The 18,176-nt window shown below is 43.0% G+C and overlaps 1 protein-coding gene across 1 annotated transcript in view; it reads right to left on the bottom strand.

The window, feature by feature from the left end:
* LOC138303587 (zinc finger protein 182-like) overlaps window positions 1–17,823 on the bottom strand; it is a 35,007-nt gene extending 17,184 nt beyond the window's left edge. Inside the window, exons 1-5 of the mRNA XM_069242853.1 lie at window positions 17,684–17,823; window positions 12,914–13,040; window positions 9,473–9,580; window positions 6,499–6,615; window positions 1,446–1,547 (exon numbers count right to left, since the gene is read on the bottom strand). Coding sequence (XP_069098954.1) covers window positions 1,446–1,547; window positions 6,499–6,615; window positions 9,473–9,580; window positions 12,914–13,040; window positions 17,684–17,707 — 478 coding nt within the window. The 5' untranslated portion in view covers window positions 17,708–17,823. The remainder of the gene's footprint in view (window positions 1–1,445; window positions 1,548–6,498; window positions 6,616–9,472; window positions 9,581–12,913; window positions 13,041–17,683) is intronic.
* Between the last annotated feature and the right edge of the window lie 353 nt (window positions 17,824–18,176).

Here is an 18,176-nt window from a genome sequence, read left to right as displayed (position 1 = left end):
TACCACAATCCACCTCACCAGCATCATCTCCCAATGCGGACTTCATTATGTCCCCTATATATTTCTTTATACTTCAGAAAAATATCTAGAGCTCCACTGAAATCTTTCTGATGATAAGAAATTAGTTTAACAAACACAAAAAAACCCTGCTATCATCAAGTAGTAGTTGGCAAGAGATAGGATACTCAAAAACAGGTAAGAGAGGCCTGATAACCATGAGCTGTGTAACACTACAACTTGTAATCTGCGTTCTTTGATGTTATCTGGAAAGGCCAGAACACCCCATGGTAAAGATCGGACAACCTGGGTTATTAGACAGCTATGAAAAAGTGAATTATTTCCAGGTCTAAAGGAAAGTGAACTAGGAATATTAAGAAAACACAGTTATTTTCTGGGGGAGTTCTTCCGATGTTGAAAAAAAAGAAGTGACCAAGTTGACAAGGTTTCTCATTATGACAGGAAAGGACCATTGAAGTAGTGAAGGGTGGGATGCAGGTAATGCTAAATTCATAGAGAGATTCTGATGTGCATGAAAGAATGTGTGGGGTGTACTCGTCTATCTACAGACAACAGTTGTGAGGAGTTCTTCAGCTACTAAACTGACACCCATTTTGTTCATTAAGATGAAGAGAAAGAAAAAGAGACAGAGAGAGAGGGAAAGAGAGGGACTGTAAATCTGAACTTAAGCTGAACTTCATTCGCTATCTCAGATCCAAGGTCACCATGTTTGTGATATCGCTGCCCTCTCAGTACAAAAAAAAATGATAAAGCTCGACTCCCAGAGCTTGACTCCCACAGCAGGGCTGTCAAATGTGTAACCCCACTGTTTGGACTAGATACATGGCATGATCCTTTCAATCTTTCGAAAATCTATGATAGTTAGACGTTCAGTAAAAACTGCAGGAGTAAGTCATGCACAAATGTGCAGTAGAAACTGTAGCTATTTACTTGCAAAGCATATGTTTGCTCCTAAGTAAGTGTTCCCTTTCTTACCCTGACAAGACCCTTGCTTCTGCTTTTGCGGAGAATCTTTACTCGTATCGAAACAATGGGAAGCTAGCTGCAAACAACAGTTTAGACTCTTCTGTCAATGTCCTGGCTGTAATGCTTCCTTTCCCAACCCAACCCTACATTTCTGATGGTTGCAAATCTGACATATCAAGCATTATTCGTGTAACATCAGATTGTAAAATACCACAAATTCTAATACCATAAATTATGATATAAAATTACTATTAGAACTGCATTATACTTGCACAGTGCACAAAATGTCTGTGTATTGGGGATTACATTTTCAGTACTTTGGTTGTACAGAACAAACAGTATTTTTTCACCTTTTGAAATTCATGACTTAAATACAATATTACAAATGTACAAATAAAGGGTGTGGGGGTTGTGGTCATACATATTTCTTTATTTTGGAGGAGAGACTATTTTCCTCTGACCTGTACTCAAAGAGGCTGTGCTTCTTCTGCTGTGCATCTCTGTAAAACCCTTCGAAGGCTGGTTTTCATCTCCTTTAACCGTGTATAAGACATCCAAAACACCTGTCAAAAAGAATGTGAGTTATATATCCAAGATATAAGAGTTTACATTTTTCTGTAGTATTAAATTGTGTTCTCCTCGTCAAGAACTCTTTTCATAGCGATCGTGAATAGGGGTTAAGGCTTGAATGTCCAGCCCAGGTCATCTAGACTCATGTGAGGTTTTTAGGACATAGGCATGGGATATGTTGAATAAAGCATAACAAATGTGAATGGATGGCATGGCCTCAATTATGTGTGCTGCTGAGACGCTCAGCAATCACATCTAAACAAAAGATTACAGCAAGCAGAGGAGCTCCACAAACATATCACCAACTGCCACTCAAAGGCTCCACAACGTACAGTGTCTGAGCGTCCTTTCCTGTTTCAGCCACAAGACTGCAGGGCTGTTGCTTCCTTGTGATGGGCATGACCTTGGTAGCTTAGGACCTACCTAACAAAATCTGAGAGGGGGCCTGGTAGTTTTCTAAAGCGAACACTGCCCTACTCTAACTGAGGATGGAACCAAGATATTTACCCTTTTCTTTTTCTACCCTTACAACCAGTTGTATAACAGAATATCGGACTCAAAGATAACACATTATAAAAATTTCACCTTTACATATATGTAATGTAGAGTACAAGAATATAGACTACAAAAATAGAGTGGACCAAAATATTGACATTGCATAGAAGAGAGGAAGAGAAATGTCAACATTGAACCAGAGTGAGAGAGAGAGAGAGAGAGAGTTTGTGTGTGTGTTGTGTGTGTACGCTCTCCATCACAAAGCAAAGACTATTGTAATTTACATTAGACAATTACAATTCATCCTATTTTTACCTTGATCGAAAAACATAATTTCTTATACATTGTTATTGATTATATATACATCCATTGTCATCCCATCTTAAAGAAATAATTGCAAGTCCAAAGACACGACAAGTCTCACGATGGTGGCCCCAAAAACTTGAGGACAGAGTCATCCCCAACTATAACATACATAAGGGGGACCTCAACTTTGTGGGAAGAGAGGTGGCCCACTACACCACTTACAATTAACTGAAGAAGGCATGAGTTTATAAATGCAAATGGGTTAGGGAAAGGCACTGGCAAGGTTTGTGAAAGATAGGATCTATGCACTAACCACATTGTTAATGCCTCCACCTACGAGAACAACCATTTTTGCTATTCCCTCTCTCGATAATTACTGTGGACTACATAGACACCTGGGCCCCATTCCTCAGTAACAAGCGCCATTACCAACACCAACATTTTGCCTGATCAGATTCTGGAAATCAGGACTTTTTTTTTGTGAAGATAGTTGCAACATTTTGTGCACCACTTAAATGTCAGTTTGTTGTGCAGAGCATGTTAGAAGTCAAACCTAGAGTGTGGGACAGGTGAACTTTCAAGATACGCTTCTCAAAAGGATTACACTCAGCACGTCACGTTTCTTGATAGATACATGGCACCACCCAATTAGAAAGGTCCTTAACTTGTGACATCATTGGAGCATTCATGGTCATATGAAGAAGTCAAGCCAGCACTGCCACCCATTGTATGTGAATCAGGGTTGGTTACAGGTGCAATTAAACACAATGAAATTCTGTTAAACCAAAGGCACTGTGTGTAAGGAGGTTAGGACACATACAATGCCACTTTTCCAATACAACCGCACTGCACATGTTAACTTCTGTAATACTAAAATTCTGGGAAGACAGCATTTATAAAGATCACTTTATTTGTGATTGATTAGGAAGAGGCATGAAAACGGTCCTGAGCATGACTGTCTATCCAACATCAGATTCTGTGTGGCAGTAAGAAAACTTGACAGACCAGTTACTCAGGATGGCTGCTCTTTGCACATCACTAATAAAGACTTCATGGACAGGGCCAGAAAAATGTAGACCAAGCATTGCCCTGCATCGGCACATTTTAACTAAACCTACAAGCAACCTCTAGGGAAAGGGAAATGGGGACTGAGGTGAGATGTGTCACAGCAGCACTTGATTCTGACATTATGGATAATGCATGCTCATCACCTCTGCCTTAGGGTGTCGTCATTTCATCCACTCATGACCAACATCATCTTTGAATATGCGTGCAGCCTAAGAATAGCTCTAATTCTTCAGCAAACCATCATGGGGTGTCTTTTGTACCATTGCAAGTGTGTTTCCATTTACACCTTTAGGAGCTCTACTTGTGTGTATGTTCAGCCCTTGGCCCAAGTACCCCCCAGGATGCTAAAACTACAGGGGCCACACAGGGAGGGAGAGGTTGAGTGCTTGCAAGTATGCAACAAGGAACAATTACATACGCAGGTCTGAAGATCTCCTAGGCCTATAGGCTTCAAGTGTCACTAGACACAACAGTTCATCCAGAGACGGCTGGTGGGAAGTCCACTAAAAGGCAGCATCTAGAAAAAGTGGGAAGAAGTGTAGTGGGTGGCACAAGTATTCAATAAGGACTAAACTGGGAATATTTTACTTTTGGGAAAAGTGTTTGTCAGTGTTTTCATTTGTTCAGAATGTTCCTTACTGGAGGCTATCATACTCATCTCCTTTATGTATCCAGTGGCTGTTAATATATGGAACCCCTGTTCAAGATGGACGCTGTGAATTACAAAGGATATGAAAGGTAGCTGGCGACATTATATGGTCAGCATTCAACACTTTGAAGGGTTTCAAGGTGAAGAGTTGTGGACCCCCAGAAAGATAGAGGGCCTGATTTAGAACTCAGCGAAAGGGGGTGATGGATATCTCATCCGTCAAAATCTAAATCCCATTATATTCCATGGGATTTGGATTTCGGCAGATGAGATATCCATCACCGTTGTGACAGAGTAACCCATCCACTGAACTCTAAATCAGGCCCAAAGTCTGCGTCTCCTCTGTGGATAGGACTCCGTTTGAGTTCTGTCTAACTTCCAGAGGAGAGACATCAAACCAAGAACATCAGCTTTACTTTTACAAGTGCTGAACGGGGTAAGATTGACTCCACCCATTCTTCAAGCTTCTTAGTACTCAATTAACACAGCTGTGCCTGTTCTCATTGTCCTGCTGTCACCTAGGAGCTACCAATGTCATTGAAATTGTCAATTACATTGCTTGTTGCATGCAGTCTTCTTCCCGCTATATCAAACTAGCGATATGAACTCATCTTACATTGTGTATAGATTCTATATTGGGCAACATTTTATGTGGGTGTGCCTATGATATGCTGTCTAACTCTGTATGTGTATACTGTGCACCACGCTTTGCCAGTGTGTTTTTGCCTTTGTAAATCACCACGCAGACTATTACACTCTGCTACAGTACTCACCAAGCCTTTTTAGAAATATTTTCTGTTGTAAAACTGTTTTATTCCTCCCAGTTTCTCTTCAACAAATGTCATAAATGCTAGTGACGAGTCTGTGTATGAATTTCCAAGTGACATGGACTAATAATGTGCTTGATGTTCATAATCAATTTAACCAACCGACCTCTAGTAGTGAATGTGACTGTTTTGGTTCTGATTGATTACACTGCATTCATGGTGTCTGCTTTACCACTTTATTAGTAGTGACCGCTTTCGGCATGCTACGTCCCAAGGGGCCCCCCATGTATCAAGGGATGGTAAGCATATTGTCTTATTATGTTTTTACACAACTAGTTAGTACACACTGTTGTGTCACGGGTGTCCTTCCTTATGTTTCCGTGTGTTTTGATCAAAATGATTTGTTTGTATTTTTCTAGGGCGACCATTAGAGGTTTCTGACAATTAGTGAACTTCAATGTAAGTGACTATATGATTTGTTTGACATTTTTGCAAACTTTCGGTAATATAGACAGGAGAAGTCTTATTATGTATTGGTCCTGAAGAAGCGTCATAGGATCTTGTTAGACCACTGTACACAAAACATGTTGACCATGTCCTAGGAGCCCGACGATAATCTCCTTAAGCTCCAGCACCATGCAGAAAGTGGTTGAGCATTATTCCTCATTTTACACTTTCCTTCTGTTTTTAATCTTGGTCCCGGTCTTATTCCATTGATTAATTAAATTGACTCGCTCCTATTAAGACTGGGAACCAATTTTAGCTTTCACTCTCCTGCCAGGATTAGCACCTGACCGCAACACCAGGTCTTGTAGTGTCCGCTACCACGGCTGCTACCTAAAAGATCTCCGGCAAAGAGCCCCCTTTCGGGGAGCCCGTCAGACATTGCAGCGCCGGTCTGACGAGGAGCTACCCGATGATGAAGCATGACATCCCCTCGGATGTGTGAGGGCTCTTGCTCCTGAACTTTAATGTTCCCCTAGTGATTATATTTTTCCATTTGGAACAGTGTACACCTTTTTTGTATGTACTGTGCAAGACATCACAACCTTTCTATGCATTAATGGGCCAGGTACTGCTGAACTAATCAAAGAGAGATACAAGTGGTTTATTCTGACGATAGGCTGACTAAAGTTCATTACCATTAAAGGGGCATTAAAAGTGTCAGTGGTCTAAAAACTTCTGCCTTCTATTGCATGCGTTACAGACACACTTGTCTTGTGCATGTCTGACTGTATTTAACTCAAGCTATTACCTTATAACCTAGGTAAAGCCTTTAATAATCGTACCTCATTTTTGGATGAGAGAAACACTTCTCTCCTCGCAGCCCCTGAAGATCTTCGCATCATACTTGTGCAAAGTATGCCAGATGGGTGAGTCACCAAAAAAGTATAAGATTTAAATTGCTGTTTCACATTTGCTAACAAGCAGAATCACTGACAGCAGTGTCTTATGGAAGTGAAGAGATAAGATAACCTCTCTCCATGATGAGAGACAGGGATAGCACAGCTCCACGGCCAGCAAAACAGACCAAACAAGATCAGAATATCAACTGCTGCTCCTTACAGCTAGTGGATCGATTTTAAGCAGCAGTGTAGATGCTTTTAGTTAAATTAGAAGAATAAATGCTAGCCCTCTTCCTGGGCATGTCTAGCTCACCTCTGCTAGGACTGTTATGAGGTGCCAAGTGGTCCAGGCCATTCTGATCATCACAACAGAGGTCTTCCTCTTGCTTGATCCTTACCAGTATGACTGGGCTGACAGCTGGCTGAATAGCTGCATGAGAGAGACATAGCATTAACTGGCATACTTTGTCTTCATTTGAGAGTACACACATTCTGGGTAATCATAAGAATAAAATGCATTTTGTTCACGGAAACATGCAGCAGAAAACAAACATTCCCCGTTGATATCCACATTTCATCCAGCACACTCCATCCAGGAGTCTGAAGTTCTGGCTGCACACGTCAACAGAGGAAGACACACTTTGTTGCTTCTCAGAGATTCCATAGATCAACTGGATACAGAGCAGCCTCATGCACCGGCCTGTAATTGACAAGTAAGACCTTTTCACTTGGACCAGTACATGGGCAAGGATGTTCTGGGTTCCAAAATTGTGATGAGGGATTGGAGGAGTACAAGCAAAATAGACAGGTCTTGTAATACATTGCTTTACACATCTTTTTTAAATCTTTTTTTATCAGAGATGAGATCTTTAAAGGTGAGCTGGCACAATTCGTTACACATTTAGATGAATAATGCACCTTAAGTTGTATTGCAGCTGTTTATCACTGTTTTGACTACTTTCCAAAATCCTTAAAAGGGTACCAAAAACACTATTAAAAGAAAAACAGAAGTGCTATTTGTTGACAGTCAGACTTGACGTTACAGATAAAAAATATATACTCAACTATAATGCAAAACACAAACTGCTCCAAATATGTTATTATGTGGGTCATTATGACCCTGGTGGTTCTACTCAGCCATGCCGGTGGTGGCATCCAGACTGCCAAATTTTGACAATGGGAGTGAACTGGCTGTATTGCAGCCAATTCACCACCTGTACCACCCGGGGGGGGTAGGACCGCCTGGCCGAATGTAGTCCACCTTCGACCCGGCTGTCCACCTAAAACTGCCCGTGGTATTTTGAGCATCCTTACCGCCAGGGATTCCGTGCAGCAGCCCCTCTACAGAATTCCTGGTGGTAATGATACTGGCGACAGGAAGTCTCATACCTGTTGCCACTGCAGAGTTCCCCAACACCCCCCTCCAAGTAGGACTCTTCCCCCACCCTTGATCCCCATTCTGAACCCTTCCGCCCCCCCATACATCCATGCAGACACACATCACACATACATACATTCACACTCATTCACACACACATGCACACACGGCCACGATACCCCCGCATACACACACATACACTTGCATACAAACACACACGACACCCCACCCCCCCTCCATTCACAAAAACACACACCCCCATTCATGTACACAACACTCAACATCCCCCTTCCCCTGTCGGTCAATCACCTTACCTGGTGGTCGTCCAGGAGGAAAATGGGTCCATGGCGCTCGCTCCGCCACCAGAGTCCCACCAACACAACACCACCACGCCTATTACTAAAACATTGTGGCTGGCGGGACTTCGGCGGTCTACATTGTAGACCGCTGAAGTCATAATGAGTGCCTATGTATTTTTTATTTATAATAATGGGAAACATCACACATATCATTGTTTTAAATAGTGTTTAAAGGAATCAAGGGGAAAGGAATACAACACCCAGTTTCAACAAACAGTTCCATAAAAAGGTAATTTAAAGGGTTATATAGTTGGCTGCATCTGTCAATACACAAGAAATGGAGAAATGCCAACATCCATTTCTAATGCCAGACTGCAATTATCCTTATGAACAAATTTACATGAGCTTAAATGCTTTGGTTTTTTGGGTACTTTTGCTAACACAACGATCTGGACCATGAACACCACCAAGAACATTCTTTTTCAAGTCCTAGCAAGAACAGGTCAGGCTGAAGAAGCATCATTGGCTCCAAAGACGTCTGAGGAGTGGGGAAGCAAATTCCATGCACCCTGTCTGTGGCAGGTTCAACCTCACTACGTGCAAACAGTGATAATAACATTGCTATACTTTCAAGCCCAATGACTCAATCACATGAAGAATTTCTTTGAATCTCACAGTGTGTATTTATCGGTCCTCATGTCATTCAGCATATGGAGTGAGTGAAACATAAGGTAGACCAAGATCTTGAATAAATTAAGAGGTGCTGCAAAGACATTTTGAACAAGCTAATCATAGTTGGTGGTTCAAAGGCTAGTGTGGAGGAACAGAGAAGAACCCTTTGAAGAGAGACTGGTTGACTAATAGAAAGTGAAAGCCATCTCCCCCCAATACTGGAGGGCTGAGCAGAGAGAGGGACGGTGTAGGAATAGGAGTTACATGAGAGGAAGATTTGTTGAGTCATCAATGGAACAGTAATGTAGTCACGGAAATAGATAAGTACATTCAAAAGTTTTGTTTAGGGAGACACTGGGACTTGAGTGCTAAGGGGTAAGTGGTATGTAATGATTTGTCAAAATGTTGGAGTTTCAGTCTGGAGGAATTGACCATTATGTATAATGTCTATGTGATGCTCAAAGTCATTAATCTGACAGCAGCTGCCTGAAGTTCAGAAAAATGTGTAGCTCACAGGGTAGCATAAGGCAATGCATCATTAAGGTAAAAGCCTAAAGGTGAATTCAAGTCCCACCCGCTAGGCTCCTTAGCTCCGGTGGACATGAAAATATTATTTGCTGATATAGGGAGATTTAGTTAGTTTGTTGTTTGGGATAAGGACTGCCAACATGAACAAAAATGGCTACCTGGTAAATAAGGTTTAGGGGAATGTTGGGTGCATTATGACGGCAGAAAAGGGGTCTCTACTTGGGTGATCCCCATTACATCTAAGCCAGAATGTTTAATGAGTATTTATGAAGAATGTGACAAGAATACTTTTACAGCAATCATTAAAAGGATAAGAATTACACGGGTTGTGAAAAGTTACTTTACTTTCAAAATAACTGTGTCGCTGATATCCTCTCTGTAACTGAGATAAGCGACAAGTTTCTACTTACCTGAGGTGCTGTCATCAATGCTGGTGTTAGTCTCAGAAATATAGGTTTTTGGGATATGTTGCTCTTTCTCTTTATCTATTTGGAGTAAGGCATCATGAATCTTACAGCCTGTTGTGAAGAGAGAAACACAATAAACTTCAGATTGTGTAGCTAAACCATTAGAAATAAGACACACAGACATTCACATGTGTGCATATACATAAACACACACACACACAGACACACACACTGCCCTGCGACCGGGAATGAGAAATGTGAAGATAAGTAATGTTACAAAAACATGTTCTGTTTTGCTCTCATGATCCCTGGCTCTTGGGCCTTTGCAGTGCTTGGGGGCTGGTCTCGAGACCTCAGACAATATTTCATTTGTGTGAAATGGTTTTCTATTCCACCTCAGTGCAGCCCCGTATACATTTGAACTGCTCTGGCTAATGGGATTGAGAACAAAGGTTAAAAAATACATCACAAATTCTTTGGGAGTACTGCTCTGCTCTTCTATTACGAACAGTCATGCTAGAAGAGAACTGCACTGCTGCACACTGATTTCTGGAGAAAATCCATTGTGTCAGTCTTCAGATCATTACACTGACATCTTTTGTGAAACCAAGATTAAAATGAACTATCTGAATACTCCTTGCCACCAATAATGACCTAGTACAAGCCCTACAAAACGGCATAATTAAATGTAGTGCAACCTTTGTTTCTTGTCATTGTTTCATCCACAATACTTAATAAACTCAGAAAGAATAAGGAGACAACTAAAACAAATGACATCCTTCCCCAAACCCAGCCATCCATTTCTACTTAGTTCCACACTCCCCTTCTGCAGCCTTCCTCCCTAATCTCAACGGGAGACCACTGTGCGTGCCCCGATCAGAGCAACATGCTGACCAGTAAACAGACAGGAGAGAGAACACCCAGTGAGTTTCTTGATCATCTATATAGCTTCAATGTCAAAAAATTCAAAGAAATAATTAAAAAGGGCCATCATGAGAACACTTTCAAAATTCTCATTGCAGATGAATACACGAGCAATGATGTTAATGTTGGCGGACGAGGAGATTTTCAAGTTCAGTATATAGTCCAGTCTGTAGTAATACAATGTATAAAGGTGAATACAGTTCCATAATATCTATCCAGGTCATCTATTAGATATCTGGGAAAAGGTAGTGGTCACTGGAAAGAATGTTGAATAATATCGACTATAGATCTTGCATGATTAGTTTTCATAAAGACCAAGATCTATGTCAAGTTAAAAACACATCAAGAAACTCACAGACATAATGACTGTGGTTTCTACACACAAGTTCTGGCATACTGAGTTATGTGGGACCAAATATATATATATCATAGTTCTTGCCCATTTTAAGTTACAAAAGCAATGAAACAGCCACTACCAAGACTGACCTAATCATCAAAAGAAACTGCGTGTCTTGACATCTAATATTGTAGAAGAAATTCACTATTACACAATGCTCGTCCACCCAAGCAGCCCAAAACCTTTATGTGCTATACGTCCACTGCCCCTTCAGAAAACCTACAGCTCTGCATTTCTTCTCAGAATATCAACTGTGATGCCCATTGCCAGTATTCACAGCACCATCCTATATCACACCTCACTGCCAAAACATCCAACACAAAATAAAGTCCAAATTAGCTATCAGTGGCCCAGCTGCACTCAAATCTCCTGTTGTCTGGCTCTCATCTAAAGTGGTTCTCAGCCATAAAAATTCTGCCGAAAAGCATGCCTTACACCTTCCTGACCTTCTAGCTGTAATTGATTGTCACATGACAGAACCTATGGAAATATGCAATAATGACAAGACAGTGTGGTTTTCATTCTTGGTGATCTTCTCCCAGAAGGTTTCTAAATCATCGATTGGAACATTAAAAGAGTGAGGGCCGGAAATTCCTACTTTTTGTTTTTCACGTCCTTAGTCGTCCTCATATCCACTAACAGTTTTTTCCATGTCAAGAGTGGTGTACCACCACTAATTCCATAACCTTACTTTTGCCAAGAAAATCCTCACCATAGACAAATTCAGGGTCATTGGTCAATGAGCTGAGTTAAGTCAAGCATCAAATCTAATCGAGAATATGTAGGTGGTAGAGTTCACACAGGAAGTGCACACCTGATGCACCTTAAAGGCCCCATGTCGGACCTAGCCTTCATGCCTAACAGAAGAATTGTGGATGTAACACCATAGTCACAGACACAGTCTTATTACTATCCACCCCTCTAATGTACAGTATTACCCCACCCCACACAATCCACACCGAGCCTGAATCCAGTAAAAATCATCAGCCACTGTAGGAACTTTCAGATTTCCTTTGGCTTCTGAGGACATTCCACAGGGAGTGCACTACTATTTCACCCAGAAGGGGAAATTCCACATACTCTAGAAGGGATCCCCAGATTCTAAAGATAGTCAAACTTTCATTTGAAACATTTCTGAAACAAAGTTAATGTATTTGACTGCTGCAATGCATAGTCATTCAAGTTTGGAACCCCACCTGCAGGTAGTCTGCCTACAGTCTTACCCATTCAACTTGCACTTGCCAGCCTGCCCCTCTCTTCCATCTCTGGCCTTCCAGTCTTCTGGAATGTATCCTTCACCCAGGCTAAAATCAGACTTGTTTCATTATCGGAGCATTCATTGCTCAGCTCTTACTGTCTGACCCTGTATCACTCCAAGGGCCTTGTGCTCTATAACATTTCTCACTCTCCCAGGAAAACATCATCTGCTCCTGGCCCCCAACTGTGCCCCACACGTTCTGAGCATTATTGTACTTAAGAGGACCCGGTAATTACTATTCATGCGTATTAACCAGTTCAAACCTTTTTTCTCTCAGGCAAAGGGGTGTATGGCACTATGTGCCCAGGACCATATTTATTGTTTACGGCACAGTATGGCTGCCAGTGCTTTCCTGTATGTCAAATGGCAGAGCTGGAAAGCCTTCAAACTCCCTTAGAGACACTGGTGATCGCCCTCTGGACCTGGCTCAGAACAACCCACACTTCATTTGGGAAGTCCTTTCAAATGAGGCTTAAGCGGACATGCATGTTCCATGACCTGCATTACCACTTGAGCCCTTCTCTCCACAACAGACAACACCATAGCATGTATGTTGACTTTAGGGTAAGATACAATCACTAAATATTGTATGTGTGATGATGTAATAAATATAGATGCATTAAAAAGGCAGAGATGCTAAAAAAAAATGAAAAATAAGAACTTCCGTAGAAAGCTTGCAACACTGAAAGGGCATATGTCTGGATGCAACTATTCAAAATGGTGAGTCACAAGTAAATCAAATAATAGTCTATTGAGCTAGGTTGCTACCATGACACTTCAAGACCACCCTATAAAAGGTGTGATGAACTGATGTAGTTTGCAACTTCAGTGTCACCTGCTTTAGATCCAGACAGTGCACACTTACCCAGTGAGATCAAGGCCAGGTGGATTTCATTCATCACAGTCTTGTAAAGTTCCTTCTGCCACTCATGTAGGAGCTTTGTCTCTTCTTCAAAGGAAAAGGGTGCAGCATCATGGACTGGAGCTAGTGCCTAGAAGACGAAGAGGACCAAGTTAAGTCATCAAACATTCATTCATTGTACATATGACAGGTGGATACAGTCAACAGGAAGAGACAATGTACTCCTTACTGTGGGATGTCTTTCTCGAAAAACAAGTATGGACAGGGTCTGAGGTCCCCTAAAATGGCTTACGTGAATTCTGGTAGGATACAAGAATTTTAAACCCATCTTGCCCTCTGACCCCACCCGAGACGACAAGCATGGCTGTTCTCAATTGGCGAATACTGCCGTCCTTCAGCTAAATACCTGTTCTGTCAGAGCAACTGGTTATCCACCATCTTACCTTACTGTACCCTAACATATCACACTGCTTTCAGCTTTTACAGAGTCCTTGAATCTGGGCACTAGGTATGAGAGCAGCCTGGCACCAGCACAGTTGTTGTCTACGTATAACTGGGAGTGTGTACTTAGCATCACTGGAGGAAGAATTTAAGAGTTACAGAGACATCATCTAAAAAATAAAGAGGCTGTTGCTATTACATGTCAGTGGAAATTACAGTTCTCCATTTGCAAACGGCTGCTGCTGGATAGAGTTCCACCACAATGATTGTTTTAACAATGGACTCTTTAACTCTATCGAAAATAACAAGGAGAATTTTTACTGAAAAAGTGAAAATATCCAAGGAAGGCAGTAGACAGAGTGAGACACCAAAGATGCAAAATGGATTCAAAATGTTTACCACAGCTGTTCCTTAGAGCTGCAAAACAGCAATTGGAAATCAGCTGAATTCATGTGCAACTTTCCAATTCTAACTTTCACCAGTGGAAGCAAAGGAAGGTGAACAGAACAGTATAATTTGCTTTTTGCTACAATCACTTGGATTTGTAAGTAGTACACTGAAGAAATACCTTCATACCATGAATAAGTGGATGAAGATAAAGGGTTTGATTTCAGAGGGAACCATAGGATATTTCTTTCTGAAATAATAAAGGGCCAGATGTATCAAAGGGTTTTACCCATTTTGTGTCTATGGGAAAATGTGTTCGTACATATGGCTCATAATTCCTTAACTGTCTTACTTCACTATGGCCCTCATTCTGACCTTGGCGGGCGGCGGAGGCCGCCCGCCAAAGTCCCGCCGTCAGGTTACCGTTCCGCGGTCGAAAGACCGCGGCGGTAATTCTGACTTTCCCGCTGGGCTGGCGGGCGGTCGCCTTCAGACCGCCAGCCAGCTCAGCGGGAAAGAGGCTTCCACGATGAAGCCGGCTCGGAATCGAGCCGGCGGATTGGAAGCTGTGCGACGGGTGCAGTTGCACCCGTCGCGTATTTCACTGTCTGCGCAGCAGACAGTGAAATACATGTAGGGGCCCTCTTACGGGGGCACCTGCAATGCCCATGCCAGTGGCATGGGCACTGCAGGGGCCCCCAGGGGCCCCGCGACCCCCCCTACCGCCATCCGGATCTCGGCGGTCCGACCGCCGGGATCTGGATGGCGGTAGGGGGGGTCGGAATCCCCGCGGCGGTGCAGCAAGCTGCGCCGCCGCTGAGGATTCAATGGGGCCGCGGTACACTGGCGGGACCCCGCCAGTGGTGCCGGTCCGACCGCGGCTTTACCGCCGCGGTCGGAATCCCCATTGGAGCACCGCCGGCCTGTCGGCGGTGCTCCCGCGGTCCTCCGCCCTGGCGGTCAAAGACCGCCAGGGTCAGAATGACCACCTATGTCTTTTAATTTCCTGTGTTCTATACCGTGCATATTTTCTACCAGTCACCTCTTGGCTGGCTCCTGTTGGGGCAGAAATCTATAACAAATTCTAACTCATGAGATGGGCCAACATCTAGGACAGGGAGCGGTGTAGTCCCAATATGGACTTTGGTGCTCCCTGACTGGAACAGCCTCTTTTAATTAGGAAAACATTCTCATACGAATGACAGACAAAGATTCTTTTTTCAATGTTTTATATAAGAATTAATTGGCAAAACATGCAAAAGGTGCCAAGGGCGAGTTTGGCAGATAAGCATATAAATCACAAGTACAAAGAACTCAGTACAGTTCTAAATGAAATCCAGCATAGATTCGCCTTCTAAGGTGGGGGATGGAGTGTGGGTCTTGCTAGCAAAATCCACACTCTTATTTGCATAGGGCTTTAGACAAAGAGGTTCATACATTCCAAGGGAATACATCATTCTCAGGGATTTGGACCAATAGAAAACATTCTAGAAGAACCATTTCATTAATGAATACATTAAAATTTTCTCTCAACATAGTGGTGCATTGAGATTCACCCATTCTCACAGTCTTAGTTGTACTGTTAAGCTGATACACTGTTGAAAGGTCCTGGGAAATTAAGAACTGTCCTTGATTCAGTAGAACAAGAAAAATTCTCTGAGAACACATTCTGCTTATTCAAGTTAAAACTAGACATTTCGTTTAGAAACAGTCAACAACAGTCATCACGTGATAAATTGTGATGTTCAGGCAAGATGGAGGACAGTGTAAACACAAGCTAATGTTAGCACAAGCTCAAATTGTAGTATTATTTTCATTGATAGAAAATCCGAGCCCCCCCTCCTTACTTTTCTACATGTGGAAATCAAGGTACTTCTCCCAACATTTTTTTTTCTTCCATTCATAGAATCTTTTTAGTTTCTGATTCACAATTAGCTCTATGACATCACTGGAAATCCCATGTCACTTTGCGGAAGGTCAAAAAGCAATACAAAAATGTCCATCTCATTTGTCCCTTGCATCCTCGCTTTACTGCATTCATGAACTTTGTCTGCGTTTATGATCTTTCACTACACAATCCAACGAGTGCTTTTCATATTGCCTGTTTAATAACAATGCATGCAAACCTTCAATGCACATACAAAAAAAAAAACGATCCCTTATTTTCCTGTTAGAGCAGCGATGATATCCCTAGTTATCCTTAATAAAAAAAACAACATCACTCCTGTACCTTAATACTTCTTTGCAATTTCTGGCAACAAGGTGCTGTGATGCCATACAAGCTGTAATTAACAATAAAAATGCCTGCTGCCATAATCTGAAGAAATAAGAGCACACCACCCATAGTTCAAATCCACTGGCATCTCTTGGCGATGCGCGCCATCTTCAAAACCAGCCGCGTCTCCTACAAGGCCATCGGGAACTGCACCCTTGGCTATCTGTCTGACAAGCTCGCCACAACCAGTGCCTCTCGCCGCACCTGTGGTCAGTACACCAACAGGCAGAGAAGAACAAGTGCAAGAAAGGCAAACACAAATAATAGGCCTTCTCCATCCATGCACCCAGGATCTGGAGGGACATCCTGTTGTATCAGCCGGGCCCAGCCAGGATCCACGTTAGGACACACCTGGAATCACACTTCTTTCCAGAAGACTCCGTCGCCATGAAGTGGTCCACGGACACTCTCTGAACCCAACGACGCTTCCATGAACTTAATCCAAGGGAAGGCCAGGGATGCCTAAGAGACATCACACATCATTTGAACTTAAGGTTCATTCACACACACATTCAACATACACACACTCTGCATCACATAAACACTCTCACCTGCATGCACACAAATTACATTTAAAAGCATTTTTTTACTTTGCTCAGCTGCAAGGGAGGGTCATATTTCAACTAACTGCACTCCATTTGTATTACACTAATAGTAATATGTTATTTTTCACTATTCGTGTAAAATTGTCAAAAAACAGGGAGATTTGAGCCCCAACCGATGCCCATAAGGACGAGCTGCCACTGTGTTTTTGGCACTGATTTTGCCACCTCTGAGAGCAGGGGTCGCAGTGCCAGGGATCGCAAGGGGCAAGCCAAGGGTCGCGGGTGACGTTGGGTATCCTTCTATTCACTTGCAGATTAAATCTTGGCCTTTGACCTTGTGCAGCCCTGTGCCCCTTGCCACATACACACAGAGCCAGCAGGCGAGGAAACCGCTTCACGAGTGAACATCCGACTTTGTGAACTCAGTAGTTTACAAGTACTTCCCAATAAACACTGGCTGCGGGTGAGCTAACAGTCACAGTAAATCTACCAAATATATGAAAAGTCATCCCGCAGACTCCAGATCTCGGCGCTCCCGTGTCCATTACAGGACCGGTGCCGGTTCTATAATGCTGGTCATTCCTGCAACCTTAGGATGATACATGGGCCTGCAGGATTACAAACGTCATCAAAGACAAACGTGCCCAGTGTCAATGCATGGCCTCGTCACGTAACGGCAGCCCAGCTTCCCCCAGAGAATGCTGCATTGTGGAACTTGGAGTCCCAGCTTTTGACACCGTAAACAATGCCCCAGCATGCTGAATAATGTTGGCTAAAACGCCACCACTTTCTTAAAATATCAAAGGAAATGGGGTCACTTGGGAGCTCTGGAGATGGGGTCCCAGGCGTCTCACTAGTGCAAGATTCACGACAGCAGACTACAGGACATTCATTAATGCATTTATTAATATCTGGTACATGGACAGTGCAACTTAATACACCGTTTGTAAGGGAGGACTTATATACTAACCTGATTTTGCACACCGAGAGTTCTAAACGAATACGTCTACTGGGGAAACACAAACTACAAATCCCAGAATGCAAATTGATGTTGGCCGGAAAACCAGGGATGGCTAAAGAGGGTCCACTTGTCAGATTTATAAAGGAGGCAGCGTCACTACTGACCTTCTCTGCTGAGGGCCAGGCCATTGCTTCTGCTCTGAGGGTGACTACAGACCGACTGGAGGGCTCTGGTGTCCTGGCACGGAAGGGAGGATGGTGGATGGAGGCTGCGGGCCCCGGACATCAGACATCACAGAGGCGGAAGTAAGGGTGACTGGTGAGTCCTATGTCACCCCACTGCGCATGCGCAGAACAGGAGTTAGTACCCACAGGAAGGCACACACCAGGAATACTCACTCAGCTCACGATCAGTCTGTGCATTGTCAGAGGAAGCAGATATTTACCAGGTCTGCAGGCCACCTGTCCCCACTTGAAAAGGGTAAATGAGGGATCTTTTCAAGTTGGGATACTTGGTACTCTGGCAGGTTAGAGAGGATGCATGGAGGACTGCTTTGGGAAGGCCAAGTACACTTTGTATCCGCCGCAAATGCAACTATGTAACTGAGGCAAAGCGTTCTTCGGATCCCGGCCTCGACTCTACACCCTGTGATCCTGC

Source organism: Pleurodeles waltl, chromosome 7 (genome assembly GCF_031143425.1).
Source record: "Pleurodeles waltl isolate 20211129_DDA chromosome 7, aPleWal1.hap1.20221129, whole genome shotgun sequence".
NCBI classification, from domain to species: Eukaryota; Metazoa; Chordata; class Amphibia; order Caudata; family Salamandridae; genus Pleurodeles; species Pleurodeles waltl.
This window is presented reverse-complemented; position numbering and strand designations above follow the sequence as displayed.